The sequence below is a fragment of the Daphnia carinata genome, chromosome 8, assembly GCF_022539665.2.
Source record: "Daphnia carinata strain CSIRO-1 chromosome 8, CSIRO_AGI_Dcar_HiC_V3, whole genome shotgun sequence".
NCBI lineage: Eukaryota > Metazoa > Arthropoda > Branchiopoda > Diplostraca > Daphniidae > Daphnia > Daphnia carinata.
This window is the reverse complement of record NC_081338.1, coordinates 4,645,436-4,664,770: the sequence shown is the minus strand read 5'-3', so window position 1 is coordinate 4,664,770 and position 19,335 is coordinate 4,645,436. Positions and strand designations below refer to the sequence as shown.

Here is a 19,335-nt window from a genome sequence, read left to right as displayed (position 1 = left end):
AAAAAAAAAAAAAAAAAAAAAAAGAGAAAGGCTCCTTTCCTAAAGAAATCGTAGTTGGGTCATATACTCTTTTGGTTTTAGAGAGTTTGAAACGCTATACGACAGGAATTGATGATACGCAGTAAGTAGATTAACGAGAATTCATTTCGAAAATGAGAAATGCCCCGCTCGTGTTTTGGTAGTGATTTCCGTTTTGAATTCAAACCCGTTCAATTTTTTTGAAAGTTCCCCTTAAAGAAGCGCCTTGCTGATGAGACATCAACTTGTCCGTCTCGATGTCAAGCGTCCTCTTTTCTCTCCAACGCTTGACAAAAGAAAAAAAACAAAAACGACAATCATCTGATTGGCAATCCTCCCTCATTCAAAAAAAGAGGTGGTCATGTCATTTAAATTATATACTTATATGTATCATTATCAAAGGTTTCACGTCTCGGCCATTGGGTGTAGGAAGAGCTCACTAGCTGGTGGTACTTGCTTGCTGACTAGCGAACGAATGTTTGGCCTATACGTGAGTGAACGGTGGTATAATTTCAGAAGAACGAGGCTAGCGATCCTGGTGGCAATGCAGCGTTACAGAAGTGGGTTTGACCAACACCTTACCCGAAGGCTACAGCGAACTGTTTGACTCTCCTAGATAAGAAAAAAAAAACAAAAGAAAACCTGTTGAAACGTAAGAATAGCTTAGTGTGAAGTGTGCCAGATGGCGGGACGCCGAAGTTGAAGATCAAAAAGACAGGTAGAACGCAATCGCCCTGCACATTAAAGGCAACACAATGAAATTATGCGTTTAGACCTTATTTCTGTGAGTTGTCTTGATGGGCAACTCTATAAGGTCACACCTTCTTTTGGTAGGATGTGTTTATTACTTTTATACACGAGTATATACGCGCAGCGGAATGACTTGAATATTCATCATCATCATCGTCATCAATTCGGATATTTCAGGATTTGGTATTGAATCAACAAACAACACGGGGCGAAATAAAAAAGAAATTCAATCGAACAATTGAGGCATGAAAAAAAAAAGAGAAAAAGATCAGAGCAATTTTTTTTTTTTTTTTTTTTTTCAAAACTAAGATGACTAGATTTTTTTTTTAGGGGGAGGGGAATATTAGTGATTACATACAAAAAAAAAAAAAAAGGGGTGACGAGAGGTAAAACAACATGCGACGACTAGGTTTGTTAAACGATGACGTTATTATTATTTTTTTTTGTTGTTTTGTTTTTAGTGTTAGTCATCTTGTTTTTCACTGAAAGAAATAACACTTTATACATGAAAACATTAGCAGAGTGAGAAACTCGAAGGAGAGAGAGATGAAAATCGAGTGAGGGAAGCTTGTTGTTGAACCTTATTGGTCCAAACGGAAGTAGGCATTCTGCATCAAATAAAGTTTGTCTATTGGGTTGATGGGGTGATAGGATCCCGGTGGAGGAATCAGCTCAGAATGGTGAAGGTGAGGCGAAGCTGCATCCAAATGGTGATGGTGGTGTAAACTCATCGAATGCGGATGTTGCTGCTGTTGCTGGATGTCCTGCAGGTCGACACCGCTGAGAGAATGCCCATCGTCCAGCTGATCAAAGCCGCCGCTATCGTCCAGCGATAAATCCGAGCCACACATGCTATCGCCCGAATGGCCGACATAAGACCCATCACCTATCATAAATTTAAAAAAAAAAAAAAAAAAAAGACGTAAGGGTTTTGTTAAACTACTGGCCGTCCTTCTCTTTGATCCATTTTTTTTTTTTTTTATTACCGTTGGGTGAGTAGGGCATGTTGGACATGAGCGACGAGTTGCCCGCACCATCGCCGCTATCTCCAAACCTCTCTGTTGATTTACATCGTAAAAATGAGTTGCCATTTGTTTTTGTTTTTTAAGGACGTTAATTAAATAGATTTATTTTTTTTTACTTTTGCCGTCGCTTTTGCCGTCTTTCTTATCGCCAGAGGTCGTCGCCACTGACGTTGATGAGCCATTTTTCTCGGCTTCGATTTTGGCTTTACGCTGCAACTTCTTCATTTTGGCCCGTTGGTTCTGGAACCAAACTTGAACGACGCGGACGCTCAATCCCGTTTCTTTGGCCAAAGCTTCGCGCACTTTACGGCAAGGTTTCGGGCTGATTTCGAACGAGGCTTTGAATTGGCGTCTCTGCGCCGATGTCAGGATCGTTCTCGGACGTTTCGGTCCCCGACGTCCGTCGTGACGAGGTCTATTGTTCTCATCCGCCGCTGAATCATCACCTATCCAAAATTCTCAAATCATTTTGCAATCATATAAAAGAATACAAAACGAAAAGAGCTTACCATTATTGTTATTGTTGTTGGTGGTTGATTGGATGAGAAAGAGATCCTTTTCGAGGTCGGCCCGGCAAAGAAGCTGGCCAGCACGGACGACGAATTGGTCGCCTTTCTGAAGTGGCCGGCCGCAAATGAAACAACCGAAACAGGGCAAGTGAAAGGTCAAAGAAGAGCCGGCTCTCATGACCAGTTCGTGCGGATAAAGTCGTTCGCCGCAACGTCCGCATTTGGCTCCGTAAACCCTTCTCAAATCGAAACAAAAACATTCAAGATTTAAATAATTCCGATCGGCTTCAAAAAAAAAAAAACAACAAAAAAAAAAAAAAAACGAAATTCACGTCGCTTACCTATCGTAATCTTGTCGACAGTAGACTCTGCCGGATCTGGTGAAGCAAGAATGGACGAGTGGAGCGTGACAGATGCAGCAGACAAGACAATCCTCGTGCCAGGATCCGTCGGCTACGCGCATCACGTAGCGATCGGCAATGCCCAATCCGCATCCTTCACACACTTCGATCCGGCCCAGTTCGAATTTGACGGCCGACGCGATGCTGGCCGTCGTTGACGTGACGATGGTCGGCGCATTGCCGCTGCTGGACGAACTGACTGGGCCTGCGATGCAAGTGATGCCAGTTGCAGCCGCCGCAGCCGACGACGAACATCCAGCGCAGGCCGTTTGCGAACAGCTGCCTGACGGATGATTCAAACTGGACTGGAACGACGAGCCGGGACTGCTGGCATCGCCGTTGGCGCAGCAGCAATGATGATTGTGTCCGGCGCTGTTGCTGCCGTAACTACTGTCACCTCCGCCATACTGCAGGCTCTCTATATACAATCCATCCGTACATCAATTCATATTCAAAAAGGACCGCATTTTTTTTTTTTTTTTTTTAAGGTAAAAGACAGAGTTCATTTAAAATGGGGCAACATTTCAAATCAGGATTTACCTGGTGTAGGAGATCGTTGCATATTCCTGGACCGTACATCCTTGCAATCGGGCTGCTGTTGTTGAACCATCTTCACTTTTATAGATTTCACAAAAATCGTTTCCCACCCAATGAATTTTTTTTTTTTTTGAAACGAAAGTTTTGCAGGCACACAAACACAGACGAACACACACACACACACACACACACACACACACACAGAGAGAAGAGACGGACAACACACTGGGATCACGGAGTGTACACGCCCCCGTTGTCTTGCCAAATGTTGTAGGGCAAACCCGAGAAACAAGAAATGCGACTCTTTCATGCGGGCACGTATACCACCGACACTGTATAGACTCTGTCTGTGTCTCTCAAAAACTGTTTTTCAAGGCACCATCGATGGTGATGCTCTCTTGCACAGCGGGAGCACAGGGGGGGGGGGAGGTGCCCATCGGCGAGGAGGCGCTTGCGCTGAACGAACGAAAGCCAACGATTGGCCGACCGGGTCCACGGCCGATGGAGTAGCTCCTCCTCTTTGAACTACTCCAACTGTTTGATGTCTTGTACGACGACGGGCCGTGGTTGGCTCGTTGGTGGGGCCGTCTCTTCCTATTTTATTTTATTTTTTTTTTCGTCTTTCTCTCATCACTTTTCGATAGCCTGGGCTTTTCCTGGGCGCTACTCACATCTACGGCAATGGCGACTTGGTCCTTTTTCTTTTCTTTATTATTTGCTTTGCTTGTGAGACTTTTATGGGCCATCTCTTATGTTCCATTTTAGTTCCGGCAGTATCCCGGGGACAGCAAAAAAAAAAAAAACGCTGCTGACTTTAGGAACTGTTTTTGGAACCACGGCACTGTGGATAGAGGAGAGAGAGAGAGAGGGGGGTGAGAGTGATGGAAGACTCTCTGACTGTTCACTTTCTTCAATGATATCTACCACAAAAAGAGGGGGGGGGGACTTGTGTTATATACGTTTCTTGTATTTCCTGTGTATATACAGAGCTTATCCTTTCGGCTATTGGCCCTTTTTTCTTTCTAATCTTTATTAATGTTAAAAAGCAGTGAGCTCTTGACTTTGGGCCGGCCAAATGAATTCATTAGCGAGGCTGGCCCGGGTTGTTATATATATATATATATATATATAACTAACATATAGCGCCCATGAATGTTTTTTTTTTTTTTGTGTGTGTGATTAAAAATAAAGGGATTAAATCATGTTGTCTCCTCCGTATCACCCCGGTCATAGACTGCTGCTGAAATGATTCGTTTTTATACAGATGTTGAGTTGGGAGAATCGTGTTGCACCTTGATCATACGATCGTTTTAGCCTTTATCCGTCTATACATCCAGAGCGTTCCAGTTTCCCCAAAACAAGAAGGTGACCCCTCCTCTTGGAGTAGTTCGTCAAAAAGGCAACACTATCCAAACTTTTAGTGCTTTGGCCTTTCGGCTCACATTTCTCGCCTCCCTGAAAAGAAACCCCCCCCCCCCTTTAAAAAAAAAAAAATCAATTGTTATGTGTCTACATATATATCGGTTGGCATTGCATCAAATGGCGTTTAGAATAGATGTGGGTCATTATTGATTGGGTTGAAAACGGCGTTCGATCGATGCTCTGTCTCTTGTTTGATTGTTAGACATCAAGAAGGTTGACGTCGGCATTTATTCATATGTTTGAACGAGAAGACATTTGTGCCACGTTCAAACAAGCAAGTTTTTCAAAAAAAAAAAAAAAAAAAAATCTCCTGGAACACGTAGTATATAAAAGAAAAGAAGCAAGAGAATGTATTCTTCATTATTTACCTTAGCTACTCTCCGGGTCAAATACAAAAGAATCTTTTCTTTTTTTTTTTTTTTTTTTACATCGGTTTGTATCTAAATCGAAGATATATCTCTCCTTGTCATAGACTTTCGTCGGCCATTTTTGCTTCATCTATTTTTTTTTTTTTTTTTTTTTTAAAGCTCGTGAACATTTGGGGCGTCGGCGTCTGGTGCCGTCCAATCAAGAAATTCCCGATGCTTGCTGGCTTCTTTTCTTTTTTCTTTTATATACTATATACGACAACTGTATACAAGTATGTGCCTCCTCTCTCTCTCTCTCTCTCTCTCTCTTCTGCCCCGTCTATAGCATTTGTGTTTGTCGCCATGGTTACACCGATCCAAGACTCTCGCAAAAGCTTGCCAGCTCCCGACCTTTTAATAGAAAACAAACGAGTAACGGAGGTTATCTAAATAAAAACACACACACAAAAAAAATGTCTAATGTACATATGTAGGCTGTGATGTTGCTCGTCCTTACGGGGGGGGGGGGGGATGACATCGAACGTCAACCCACTCGCCTTCCCTTCGACAGAAATATATATATATCCAAACACATGAAAGGAAAGAAAAGAAAGACGAACATTCCTGGCATCATGACACACACACACGCACGCACGCCGAGATATTGAACCGACCGGGAGGGAGGGGGGGGGGGACCGGAGAAACTGCGGAATGCGTCGGTGGAATTCATCAAAGGAGCAGAAGGGGGAAGGTTTTGGTACGGATGCTTAGACGCTATATAAGAGTTAGAGTACTATACACCCCACAGCTGGATGCGAGCTATACAAAGATATTTTATTTTTTTTTTTGGGGGGGGGGTAGGTAGGGAGAGAAGCGCAAGGCCTTGCAAAGTTCTAAGTAAAAACTTGTAATTCTGAAAATGTTTTGGAACGATTTGCGTTTGGGATGGTGCGCAGTGGGCGCCGCACACACACACACACACACACACAAAAGGTGTCTTGTGCGAAGACAGAGCGAACAAAAGCCATATTAGAACGGGCTGCTGCTACCGCCACTGCTGATGCTTAGCTGGCAAAGAAGTATATATATATATATATATAAATACGCCAGCAGGGCCGGCAGCACAAGTCAAGCACACACATACAAAAAGGAGCTAAAGTAAAAAGAAAGAAAGGGGAGAGAGAGAGATTTTTTTTTTTTTTTTTTCAATATCGTCGTCTCCGGACAAGAGGGTGGCGTCGATATTGCATCCGATTTATAACCCTCAGCCTAGACGTTTCTTTTTGGGTGCTCAGCCTTCTGACGTCCTAACCGAAAGTCTCTTGCGTTTTTACCTATACGCGTTTAAAAGGAGAAGCAAAGTGTTTTTCGAAAAAAAATTCAGAAACTTGACTTTCATTTTTGTTCACCAACTGTTATGGATATTAGACGAGTGTGTTCGATGTTGAGGTCTCAAACTCTTCTTTTTGAAGATTTTCAATGAGCGATTCAATTTTTTGATTTGGTGCTGTTTAGTAGTTTAACATCTGAGAACAATATCCCATACAACCAGATGGCGTACAATGAGAAATATATACGTATATATATAAAAAGAAAGGGGAATTTCATATTATTAAAATAAAAAAAAAAGGCTGTTGTTTGTCCGGCAGCTCCTCGTCATTCAACGTCAAATCGACCGATCAAAAAAATAAAAGGGAAGGGGGGGGGGGGGATGTTGAATTTTTCAAGTGGACGCGGTCTCTCGGATCTCTGTTCAACCGAGAGCTTCACCGAGCGCCAGAGAGACACACTCGAATAAGTGGTTCGGGTATACAACACACAAGTGACCCTATTCACACACTCGTCATTGTTCGTGCTGTCGACACACCGAAAATAACTCTGATTTAATTTTGTTTTTAGTTTGAAATTTTTTTTTTTTTTTTAAATCAATCGGATTTTTCTCGTCAAACGATCAACGTTTTGCACGATTCTTTCATATCGCAGGCTCGGCTGACGTTGCTATGGTAACCAACATTTCTTCATCAACTTTTGTATCCCCCACCCCCTCCTATGTTATATTGGCTGGTGAAATCGAGCGTGATAAAAGTCAAGCTCCTTCTCCTCTTTTTCCCAGCTGCTGTTTTCATCAAAAAAGAAAAAAAAATGGAAGAGAAAAGAGTTTCGACTCTTTTGTCTCCCTCGACAACAAATTCTTCTTTCAAATAATGAGAGATCCAATAAATGTACTCCACTTGCCGATGTACGTGTGTAGGTGTGGGTCCAAAACATTTTTCGAGAAAATGAGTAAACAGTTGAAATTTGTTCGCTCTATCCCGTGTCCACATGAAAACAATAGGGAACCACATCACCTGGCCTGCGTATCGCATTACGCTCCGTGTTGTGTCAAAAATCAGCTGATAGATATACACAAGTAGCACGTGCTCTATTGAAATCGAACACGGCCCGAGATACACACACAAAAAAAAAAAAAATTCGGTACACGATCGCCATTTTGATTAAATCAGGGACCATGTAAGCGGGGGATGAGGGACACCACCTGCGTGTCCAATCATCCCCCTTCTTTTCTAACGGGGGGGAAGGAGGAGGAAGCCCTCTGTATATATATATATGTTTAGAGAGAGATCTATTAAACCCACCTGTTTTGATCGCAGGACAACAATAGCGTGTCATTGAAAAAGAAAAAGAAAACGGGAGCCAGTGAGGGAAACACCCCCTCATCATATGCGAAGGACATTTAAATCGAGCTTATCTCATACAAAGAACTTAGATGCGATAAATCCTCCCCCTCTTCCTACACTGGCCGTCGGAATAACAGTTGACATGTCCAAAACGCTATAGACTCTTCATTTCCGTTTTTATGCAATAAGGGCCAAGGCCTTGTTATGCCAAACAGAAAGAAAAGAAAGGGATAGTATTATACAGTTAGAGGCTGAGATGAGTGACGGTTGGGGGAGGATATAAGGACAACGTTAAGAAGTCAAACGGATCGAGCAGGGATTATGATGTCACAGCGAATAGGCCAACGGGAAACGTCAGTTATTATATTTGATCAGAATGTTGAGCGGAGGAATTCAATTCTTGTGCAACAATTGGAAAATCCATCAAACTGGAGCCTTTCAAAGACGGAAGGATTACGTCATTCGCAACCAAACGGAAACGTCAATTCATTCCAAAGTCTTTCGAGTTCAGCGTGTCAATTCAAACCAAAAAACAATTCATTTCAATTATTATAAAACGGGAAAGAGAACAAAATGTTGCGATCACGTCGAAGACATCGGGATTTCCATTCCCTCCGCTAAGTGGCCGTGTCGCAATAAACTGGACGCTGTACGCGCTCATTTTCCACCTAGTTTGACACGTCATTCAACCTTACAACTGATATATACAGCCTTATGTTATTTGATGTTTGCTTTCCCCCCTCCCCCACACCATCTCGATTTTTTTTTTTTTTTGTATCCCGCTTTTTTTGGCCTTCTTCTTCGGGTACCGTAGTCTGCGCAATCTTTGATGTATTCCGTACGAGCACACACATAAGGAGATGTGTGATGGGGAACACGTGCGCAGCCATCGACGCCCTTTATCACACACAGATGAAAATGGGGGAGGCCAACAAAAAAAAAAAAAAAAAAAAAAAAAAAAGGGAAACGCGGAATATATATAGGGGGGGGGGGGTGGATATGAATTGATGATGTCACATATTAGCGTGACCGTATCGGCGTGAAAATACCCATTCTATCGCTCCCCTCCTTCCTATAAAGATGCCGTTTTGTTCTTCGTAACCCCCGTTCAGAAAATGAAATCAATTGAAATGAGATTATTCTTATTATTTCAAGTTAAAAGTTCGAGTGTTATTGTATCGGACAAGGCAAAAAATATCAATGGTAGGAGGGGGGGGGGGACGCAAAGAAAAACATTTGGGATGAACACGGGGCAGCATCTGTGACCCGCAAAAACAGGAAGATTCTTGAAGGTTTTTTTTTTTTTTTTCTTATACGACGTTGGTGTACATAATATATCCCCTCTCACTCCGCCATTGGGGAGGGGAAGTTTTTAGCGAAGGGGCGCGCGTGTCCGTTGACAGCTCGGTGGGTGGCTAGCACGTGATCGTGCGGCCGAACGAGTTACGCTGGCCAAAAAAGAAAAAGGAGTTTGCTGGACTACATAAGTGAATAAGAAAACTGCTGACCTGTGACGACACATCTTGTCATCACATCGTACATTTTTATTTTGGGGGGGGGGGGGGGGGGGGGGGGGGGGGGGGGGGGCTTTTTTTTTTTTTTTTTTTTTTTTTTTGTTTCTTATTTCTCTTTATTACAACGCGGAAACAAACCCGGAAACGCGCAAAGGATATGCACAGGGCACAAAGTTAACTGTTGAAACTTGATGACACTTTTGTTTTCAATGTTGAAGTGGGGGGAAGGGGAGGGCTAGAGAAAGATTCTTTCCTTGTCACGTTCGAGCATCAGGTGATAATGAAGTGGTAGAAAAGCTTTTCTTTTTTTTTTTTTTTGCACTCGACGTTTGAAATGTGACGTTTAAACGATCATCACAAAACTCTTATTATTTCAAATGTTACAGAGAACGGCAATCAAAAGAATCCCTTTTTGGAGTGAGGGATTGTTTTTTCTAGGGGGGGAGGGGGAGAGGGATATCGACGGCCGAATGAACTGAAATGTCGACAAATACAAACAAACTTTGATGCTCTCTTGCATCCCCCCCCCCCTTTGCTATACTTCAAGCGCTGTCTGTGTGTGTGTGTGTGTGTATCGCTTTTAAATCAACACAAACAAACGCAAACAAGAGTGCGAGGAAAATGCAAAAGAGGACGTCGGTCGTCAAAAAGCACTGCAACATCAAGGGCCGTGAGAAAGGAGCACCGAAAATAAAAAAAAAGTTGGGCAACACATCAGAAAATCAGAATCGACGGGTGAGCATCTTATATATATATATATATATATATATACGTAATCAGAATAAAAATATATATATATATATATATAAAAAAGGGAAATGTGTGGATCCAGGCCGGCGGGCGCAAGAGCTTCGTCGACGATGTACATATTGTTGACTTTGTTCCATGCGTGTGTGTGTGCCGTACAGCCAAAGGCTATTTATCCGGCACGATTGATCAACATCGTTTCTGAGATTGTTCGGCTTTGAATAAATGTACGTACAAATTCAGTTAGGGACGAACCTCTAACTAAAAAATGCTGCTGAACAATGAACAAAAAAATTTAAAAAAAATGAGCCTGGGAACGTGATTGGAAGGTGCTAGTCCAGGGAACGGGGGGGGGGGGTGGTTACACATGCGGGGGTGTGCCGCCGGGAGTAATCGTTGTCAAGGTAGCGCTACACGCGCACACACACCATCCGTACCTGAATCTTTCAAATCGGCCCGGATTTCTAGAGCTATGAGCAGCGGACGGGAGGGGGCACGATGGGTCCCGCGCCACAACAAAATGTGTCACGTCAAGTGAATAATTTTTCCTCCCTCTTAATCTTTTATTTGTCCACAGGTTATCGCTAAAAAAAAAAGACATGAGTCGTTGACCTGTTCCCATCGACGCTTTTCACATTTAATTCTTGTTTTATTCAAAATCAACTCGATCCTCGTTCGTGGGAAAAAAATCCGTGCCCTTCTATCCCCCCACCCCCCACGTTTTTTTTATTGACATTGGTGTGCAGGTCGTTTTCTATTTCAATGTTTTTGTTTGACTTTGTTTTTGCTTTCTGTTCGCTGTTTTGAGGCTGCAATAGATGCCGTTTTCATTGACTCTGTTTCAACAAGCGACTCCAAAGTGTTTATATTACTGTATACTTGTATCATATGGGTGTAGGTGGGTGGAGGACCATAGAGTTAAAGGGGGGCAAACAATGGTTGACCTCCAGCAAACGATCTGCTATACTCTCTTTTTTTTTTCTTCTAAAGGATGAAGGGAGGGAGGGTTTGATCAGGGGCCCCGTGCTGTTCAGGTCGGCCGACCGGCCACGCGACCCGATGGAACTTGTTCGTCGCCTCAGCAATCGCACAAAAGAGGCGGAAAAACTCTTTTCACACACACACGTACGAACGACACGGACGGAAAACTGTTGAATTGCCAACCAACCAAAGGTCAATTTTATGGCTATACAACAAGTCAGAAAATAGACCTCATTAATGACGTACCCGTGTATTCGCCTTATTCATTAACGACGTCAAACTCTTGCTGCATCCAGTAGGCCATTGATGTATCCCACGATGTTGCCGCTACAACGAATTAGCATATCAACAGAAGAGAGGAACAAGTCAATAGGGCAATGTGTTTTTTTTTTGTTTTTTTTTTGTCATGATTTAAAAAGAATTTGAATATTAAATGAGATTTCATGTTACATCAAGACAAAAGAGGCTGTACTATTTTTTTATAGGTTAGTATACATGGAAGAGGACGACGGGTCGGCTATTATTTGCATGCCAGTATATTCAAATAATAATAATAAAAAAAAAAAGCTTTGACAGAAAGGCCTACTGTAACCCACTGAATGACATGCCAACTTGCTAATGGCCCACGATACGTACAGGCCGTGTGTAGCTGGGACAGGCAAAACAGGCGACCTTGTTTCCAGTCAACACAGTTGCAGGGGTAGGGCCAGCTACGAGAAGAGAGAAAAGAAATAGCGTAGTATTTATTATAAGCTGCAGTATATAGGGTCACGTGACCGGCGCACGCTCCAGAGTCTTTTAAACACCAGCCAACGACGCGCAAGCGGCGCAGTGATATTGGCCTCCCCCTTCTCCTCCCCTCCGGGCAGCGTCGGCGTCGTTGGAGGGCATGCTCTCTCTCCTATCGTTGTGTGTATTTTCGACGGCAAAAACTCGTATAGCAAAGCCGGAAAAAAAAGGGCTGCTGATCCCTTCCACCCTCCTTTAGCCTTCCCCCCGTCCTTGTATGGGCAATATGCATACCCCTGCTGGCTTTTCTTTATTCATCCACCGAGTAGCCCTTAAAAACACGTTTCCTCCATATCTTCCGATTGATTCCCCGCTTGTTTGTTAACTGGGTAAAATTGACGTTATCTCTGCGATCCTTTTGACTTTAAACGACTACACGTATTTTTTTTTTTTTTTTTTAAATCCTACGTAGCGCCGTACGGAGTGAATTTGTTTACACATTCAGCGTAAAACCTTAATTGAGCGATGTAAATCAACTTTGATAAAGAATGCTAAGGCAATCTAAATCGAGCTAAAAATTTAGCTATAAGTCATGATCAGAATTTAATGTGAGGAAGGGTTTAATTTTTGATGCCTGATTTTATTAGTTATTGAACCTGAAAATTGTATTGATTATTATCCCAGACAAACTGAACAAACTTGTCACACAATTTGTTATATCGTACCTCTCTGCGGCTTTATCTATGCATCCTTTAGATAGAAAATCATGCGACATATAATGCTCCATCAACTAAGTCACGTATGCGATAACATATGTAGGCGGAAACTGTACCATGACGGATGGATCGGGCCCATCATCATCAATCTACACTGAAATAAAACCACACCCACTTGAGCGTTAAAAAAAAAGAAGACAAAAAGTAACATGCATAGCTAAATGTTCGCAGATGTTTCCCGCAGGGAAAGGTGAATTACTCACACGTAGTATGATTTATATTTTTGTAAGGATTCTTTAAAAAGTTCCCGTTAGGGATTCTATCAAAAGTGTGTCTTATGCGTGCAATTCGACCGACCCTTTTTTCCCGATATTTTCCCCGTTAGATGGCATGTCGGTTTCGGAGCAATTTTTCACGCCACCTTTTGGCTAAAGATTTTTGTCGATTTTAGGGTTCTAAGCGTAGCGGACGCCATCTAACGCTAAAAAGAACACCAAAAACATTTTCGTCAAAAAGATTAACGGACAACAACAAAAACCATAGTAATATTTCTAGTCGAATAGGGAGGGCTTAAAGTTTACCTCCTACAGGATTCAAATTTTGTACGTTGTACCAAACAAACATCAGCCGTGGAAGTCTTCCAACTGGAATGGTAGAAGACGAAGCCTTCATTCATAGTTTGCCATCCGAAGTTCTTGAATACATCATTGGACTTGTCTCCCCCTACAATGATTTGCAATCATGTAAACTTGTCTGCAAAAAATGGTTGGAAGTTGTCCAAGGTATGCAATCTTATCCAAGGTTTGCAGCAATATGGCCAGATATAGTCTATCCTTCAAAATTTCAGAAGTGGTCAACAAGCATCAAATGAGATTTCTGTCCAGTATCAGCAATAATAACATTCACTGGGAAACCCTCCCGTCATCTCATGACCTTTTTACAACAATATCAAGACGTTATTCACATGCTGCCTGCTACTATGGTATTCGATTGATTAAAAAGTTTGTGGTATTCAATCTGATTTCCATTCTCTAGATAACTACATGTATGTATTTGGAGGGTGTACTTCAACAAATACAACATTCAATGACTTATGGAAGTTGAATCTCTCTTCAAGAACTTGGGTAAGACCCCTCCCTACAGGGTCATATCCTTCTCCAAAGGCCTGTGCAACACTAGTGTGTTACAAGGACTCCCTTATTTTGTATGGAGGGTGGACACAGTCATCTTCGTCTCCACTTCACCAGGTAAATTATTAGTGCAACAAATCAAGACGGAAAAAAAACTACAATTTTGAACAGGTTTGCCAACTTTTCAATGAGCTCAACATTTACCGATTGAAGACCAACAAATGGGATTATGAATATACACATCCAGCTCCACCTTCAGCAGCTGGCCATTCAGCAACTGTACATGGGCACCACATGATTGTTTTTGGGGGAATCAGAAGGCAACTGTCACTTGGCCAGCCTTCTCAGTAACTTCTTTGCAAAAACAAAATAATAGTACCCCACTTACTAATTTCAATGTCACTTTTAGGGAAATTCTATGCTATGACCTCGAAAATAACTCTTGGTTCCAAAAAGAAATAGAGGAACCTAAGCCACAGGGACGTTACGGACAGACTCAGATAGCCTTGAATGAACACAACCTGTTAGTCATAGGTGGTTGTGGAGGCCCGAATAGTGTCTTTAATGACGTTTGGCTGCTCAACATGGAAGGTTTTAATTTGATAATGCCTGTCTGGATTACTTGCTTCAAAATAAATTGCCAAACAGGCCCACGGTGGCGATGGAGGGAGCTAACTGTCGAGGATCAAGAGCATGGCGCTTCACATATGTGGTGTTCTCCAGGATGCAAAGTTGAAGATAAGGTGGTGTTTCTGTGCAGGAGACCAAACGCCCAACAAGCTTCTAGCCCCCATCCGGCGTACGCATCGCATTATAACATGTCTGCGCAAATACGGGGCCGATCTGTTTGGGTTCCTCCTGTAGAAAATTCCGCTGACCGTCCAAACAAGTAAATCCAATTTTACTTTCAGGTCTAACAATGATGTTAACTATTTTTTAAAACTAATCTAGCCGAGTTCCTGAAGAAAAAAACGTTAACGGAAATGGCAGTGGTGATTTGAATCTAAGGCGACAAGAGGTGGAGCCCAAGGAACCAGTACGTATTCACCCACGGCCTGGAACACGGCCGTCTGTCCGACCTAACGCAATGAAAAATAGAGGAAAACAGTTGGAAGCACTGAAACAAATGGAAGAGCGTATCCAACGGTTACAGGTTTAACACGTTTTCTTTATTTGTTTTATTTATTGTTTTCAGATTACAGCTAATTTGAAAATTTGCTGAAAATTCAGGGAAATGCCCGTGATATCCCGAAAGTTAAAGTGCCTTCAGGAAGCCAATCGTCGATGAGTCTTTGCCTGCTTGATATTAGTGAAGCTCTTTCAAAGTACAGAGTTCGGTGGCTTCCACCGAATGAATCTTTCACGAATGGGCGAGGATCACCTGAAGAGGCAGTTCTTTACTCAATCGTACACGGGCGGGGTGAATTGATTGTTTTTGGTGGTGTGCAAAAATTCATCGCCACACAGGCAACAACAAATTCGCCTGGCGGGCCTAAAATTGTTTCGAACGCAGTTTACTTTATTCAAGCCCCTAAAAGTATCATCTGATAACGATGACAACAGTTTAATCTTGGCCCTAACGATTAGCTGTTCAGATTTGTATAATATCGTAAAAGACATACGTTTGCCACTTTACTTGGTGTTAGTTTAATTCCAGTTTAGTCCTATACTTTATTTTTGGCTTAGAGTTAGGTACCAGATGCAGCTCAAAACATATGAAAAACTGTGCCATAGAAGACACTGGCCTACTGTTTGAACAGCATTTTAAGGAATGTTACCCAGTCAAACAAAAGCTTAGTGAAAGTCAGCTTGCTTTTGAATGTGGTAAAATTTTTTTATCTAGAATTATTATGTTAGAATTTGTCCATGAACTGCAGCAAACTACAAAACGGAAGGTTTGACTTCCATACGGGCATTTAATCCATTTTTGGCGCCATTTATCTAAAATAGGAGACAAATAGAGATAATGTGAAGTAAAACACAAGAAGCACCATGACGTCGACAATTTCCAAAACGAGCGCAATTCCCAAGGTTTTTCGTACAAATTTCAATTGAGATGGCAAAGAATTCGTCATTGACTTTTGGCCAATGGCTCTGTTGGTTGCAACCATATGAAAGGTTTGTCTTCAACATAGTATATGAAAAACGAACAAAAATAATTTGATTTTGCTATTTATATTTTACAGATATATCATCGCAAGGCGCCTGAGATTCGTGAAACTGGTCATTATTCATGAAATGCGAAATCGAAACCGAATAACACTTAGAGAATTACCAATTCTAAATGCTAAACGCTTCGATCCCGCCGACGATAGCGCGCAAATTAATTTACCGCACATGCAGCGTAAATTGTCTTCATTTAGAAGATAGATCATGGCGCAGCAAAGCATAAAAAATTCTACAATTGGTAATCCGGTAGATATCCAAACATATGAAAATCGGCTGCATAAATGGTAAGAAGATCGTAGATCTGTTGTTGGCTAAGTTGTTTCATCATCTGTCTCCACACAGATGGTGTTGTCTGAGGTGCTTTTTGCTGGGCTTGAAATGACGGAATGAGGTCCGTTTCATTGAGTTTGCGCAACAAAAAGCTGACATCTTGTTCGAGAGTTCCCACCTTCCCAATCAAGTCGTATTCGATGGAACAAGGAAGGCAGAGATCGTTCGCAGGTAGCCAATGCGTATCCATATGTGTCTTGTTCAGCCTCCACGTGTCTATGACAGTCCACAAATTCCACAAACGTAACATGATCACCTTCTTCCCAGGAGACTTTTGTCGGTTTCTGACGGTATTTGCGAATCATTTTTGGTCCAAGTCTCTTTCGATAGTTAAAGTCAACGGCATTGATTCCCACCTTGTTCTCGTAAGCGGATACCAGTCGTAACCAGATGTCGTACAAAGATAAACTTCGTGTAGTTGCCTACTCCATTTTCGGTAATGGTTGCTGATTCGAAAGCGGCCAATGCGCACATTTTATTTTAGCTATGCACTGCCGACACTGGTATTGATAACAGATCGGCAATATCAAATTTACCCGACAAGACCAGCATAAGTCCCTTTAAGTTAGTAGTGGCAGCCTGTAATCGAACGAATGCCATCATCTATAAATTACCTTTTTTAAACTTAAATATCAGTATTTATTACCTTTGGAATATCGCAGTACGTAACTCTTTTTTCATTCCATTTTTAGCTTTCTACATTTTTTTTCAACAAATTCTTTCTTTCCAGTTGGATTTTTTCCACCGTCGCTTCTGGGGGTAGCTTTTTCAGAAAAGCTAATATAAAAAAAAAACACATTAACGTGCTAGAACTGTTGACACTAATTACAATTATAATGACAAACCATTTGAACTCGAGTGATTCAAGAAGACTACGGAAAAAAAACGATGCACACAACAACGGCGAGGATGCTTCGATGGGCACAGTGATTGCCACGTAAATCGAACATTCTTAGTTGAGTTCAAGGACAACAAATTTTCGCTGTTGAGAATTACGTGATGCAAGGTGTCTATTTGGTTGACCTTGATGGCGTAATTGTCTACGGTAGGTTGAAACACGAAAACTTCGGGGGAAATTTGGAAGCCCAAACTTAACGATTTATAATCTCTTCGGTAGTTCAAAGATATGATAATGCGATCATTTCCGGAGGGCTGACTCCCTAAAAAAACTAGTTCTGTTGCTACCAATCCGACAATTGTGCTTTTTCGTCTGTCCAGCGATTATAGCTACGGATTTCTCAACAGCGTGGCGGTCAATCGGCTATCCTTCTTCACAAAGATAGCCTGGAGTTTATCCAACTCCAGGCTATCCTATAACTTCTTCTCAACAAATATTTACTAAATCAACCTCAAACCTACAAGAAAATTTTGACTTACAATGTCTGTGTGATTTTGAGTAGAACAAAAGAACTCAACAAGCTGTTTATTCCCCAACAGTCGTCTGTTTCAAGGCAGTTTTTAGCAAGAAGTCCACAGCACATTGTTTTCTTCATCAATTTTCCCATTTAGCAAGTTGAACGAATGTTTAGTGATACAAAAGCTTTGCTAATTTGGAAAGATATTGCATCGTAGTTAAACTTTGCTGTTTGTCATACTAACATAATCTTCAACTGATGAAGAAAAAAGATTTTGGTTTCATCGTATTTGTCTTGTCCATGTGTAAGCCGATTGAACGCCATGATGTTGAGAAATTCTTGGATAGAATCGATGGACATACGAAAAAGCACAATCGTCGGATGGGTAGCAACAAAACAAGTTTATTAGGGAATCAGCCTTCAGGAAATGATCGCATTATCATATTTTTAACTAGCGAAGAAATTATAAATCTCACCCGACGTTTTCAGATTTCAACCTTGCCGAAGACAATGACACCATCAAGGTCAACCAAATAGACACCTTGCATCACGTAATTCTCAACAGCGAAAACTTATTGTGAGGTATCAAAGCTCTTGTTGTCAGCAACAGGCAACTGATAAAAACATGGCGCAGAAGACACAGATGCAAAGTTGAACAAAGCAAAACAATTATTCAGTTGGCTCCGTGAACTCAGCTAAGAATGTTCGATTTACGTGGCAATCGCTGTGCCCGTCGAAGCTTCCTCGCCGTTGTTTTGTGCATCGTCTTTTTCATAGTCTTCTTGAATCACTCGAAATCAAATGGTTTGTCATTATTACTGTAATTAGAGTCCCCAGCTCGAGTAAGTAAATGTGTATTTTTTTCTAATAGCTTTTCTAAAAAACCCTCCCACACAAGTGGTGATGGAAAAAATCCAACTGGAAAGAAAGAATTTGTTGAAACAAAAATGTAGAGAGCTAATAATGGAATCGGAAACGAGTCCAATTCCGGCATGGTTCAAAATCGAAGATGGACACCAAGTTATGTACTGCGATGTTCCAAAGGTAATAAATACTGATATTTAAGTTTAAAAAAGGTAATTTATAGATGATGGCATTCGTTCGATCACAGGCTGCCAGTACTAACTTAAAGAGACTTATGCTGATCTTGTCGGGTAAATTTGATATTGCCGATCTGTTATCAATACCAGGGACGGTAGTGCATCACCAAAATATAATGCGCAATTTGGCCGTTTTCGAATCAGCAACCTTTTCCGAAAATGGGGTAGGTAACTACACGAAGTTTATTTTTGTACGACATCCATTTGAACGACTGGTGTCCGCTTACGAGAACAAAGTGGGAATCAATGCCGTTGACTTTAACTATCGAAAGAGACTTGGACCAAAAATGATTCGCAAATACCGTCAGGAACCAACAAAAGTCTGGGAAGAAGGTGACTATGCTACATTTGTGGAATTCGTGGACTACGTTATAGAAGAGTGGAAGCTGAACAAGACACATATGGATGTGCATTGGCTACCTGCGAACGATCTCTGCATTCCTTGTACCATCGAATACGACTTGATTGGGAAGGTGGAAACTCTCGAACAAGATGTCAGCTTTTTGTTGCACAAACTCAATGAAACGGATCTCATTGCGTCATTTCAAGCCCAGCAAAACGCACCTCAGACAACACCATCTGTGTGGAGACGGATGATGAAACAGCTTAGCCAACAACAGATCTACGATCTTCTTACCATTTATGCAGCCGATTTTCATATATTTGGATATCTACCGGATTACCCAGTGTAGAATGTTTAATATTTTACTGCGCCATGACCTGTCTTCTAAATGAAGATAGTTTACGCTTCATTTGCCATAAATTAATTTGTATTATTAGATGAACAACGAGGATCTGGCACCGGAGAAAACTTTTTTTTTTTCATTCAGTTTTCTACTTAAGACCATAACTCATAAGGATAGAAACGTGAAAGCGA

The 19,335-nt window shown here is 41.6% G+C and overlaps 4 protein-coding genes across 4 annotated transcripts; 2 read left to right on the top strand and 2 right to left on the bottom strand.

Moving 5' to 3' along the window:
* Positions 1-976: 976 nt before the first annotated feature.
* Positions 977-3,549, bottom strand: LOC130704000 (LIM homeobox transcription factor 1-alpha-like). Its single transcript, XM_057525470.2, has 6 exons — positions 3,244-3,549; positions 2,644-3,121; positions 2,303-2,538; positions 1,910-2,239; positions 1,755-1,826; positions 977-1,654 (listed from the first exon to the last, which is right to left on the bottom strand). Exons 1-6 carry the CDS (start codon positions 3,311-3,313, stop codon positions 1,350-1,352), a joined length of 1,491 nt encoding a protein of 496 aa, XP_057381453.1. The 5' UTR covers positions 3,314-3,549; the 3' UTR covers positions 977-1,349.
* Positions 3,550-12,882: 9,333 nt separating this feature from the next.
* On the top strand, positions 12,883-15,139 carry LOC130703998 (F-box only protein 42-like). Its single transcript, XM_057525467.2, has 8 exons — positions 12,883-13,156; positions 13,222-13,356; positions 13,410-13,621; positions 13,676-13,851; positions 13,914-14,095; positions 14,153-14,393; positions 14,456-14,657; positions 14,735-15,139. Exons 1-8 carry the CDS (start codon positions 13,024-13,026, stop codon positions 15,050-15,052), a joined length of 1,599 nt encoding a protein of 532 aa, XP_057381450.1. The 5' UTR covers positions 12,883-13,023; the 3' UTR covers positions 15,053-15,139.
* A 763-nt stretch (positions 15,140-15,902) lies between these two features.
* Positions 15,903-16,253, bottom strand: LOC132088248 (carbohydrate sulfotransferase 11-like). The gene has a single exon (XM_059496670.1). The coding sequence runs from the start codon at positions 16,251-16,253 to the stop codon at positions 15,903-15,905; it is 351 nt and encodes a 116-aa protein (XP_059352653.1).
* Positions 16,254-18,321: 2,068 nt separating this feature from the next.
* On the top strand, positions 18,322-19,328 carry LOC130704011 (carbohydrate sulfotransferase 11-like). Its single transcript, XM_059496669.1, has 2 exons — positions 18,322-18,402; positions 18,446-19,328. The coding sequence occupies exons 1-2, from the start codon at positions 18,322-18,324 to the stop codon at positions 19,148-19,150; spliced, it is 786 nt and encodes a 261-aa protein (XP_059352652.1). The 3' UTR covers positions 19,151-19,328.
* Positions 19,329-19,335: the final 7 nt, after the last annotated feature.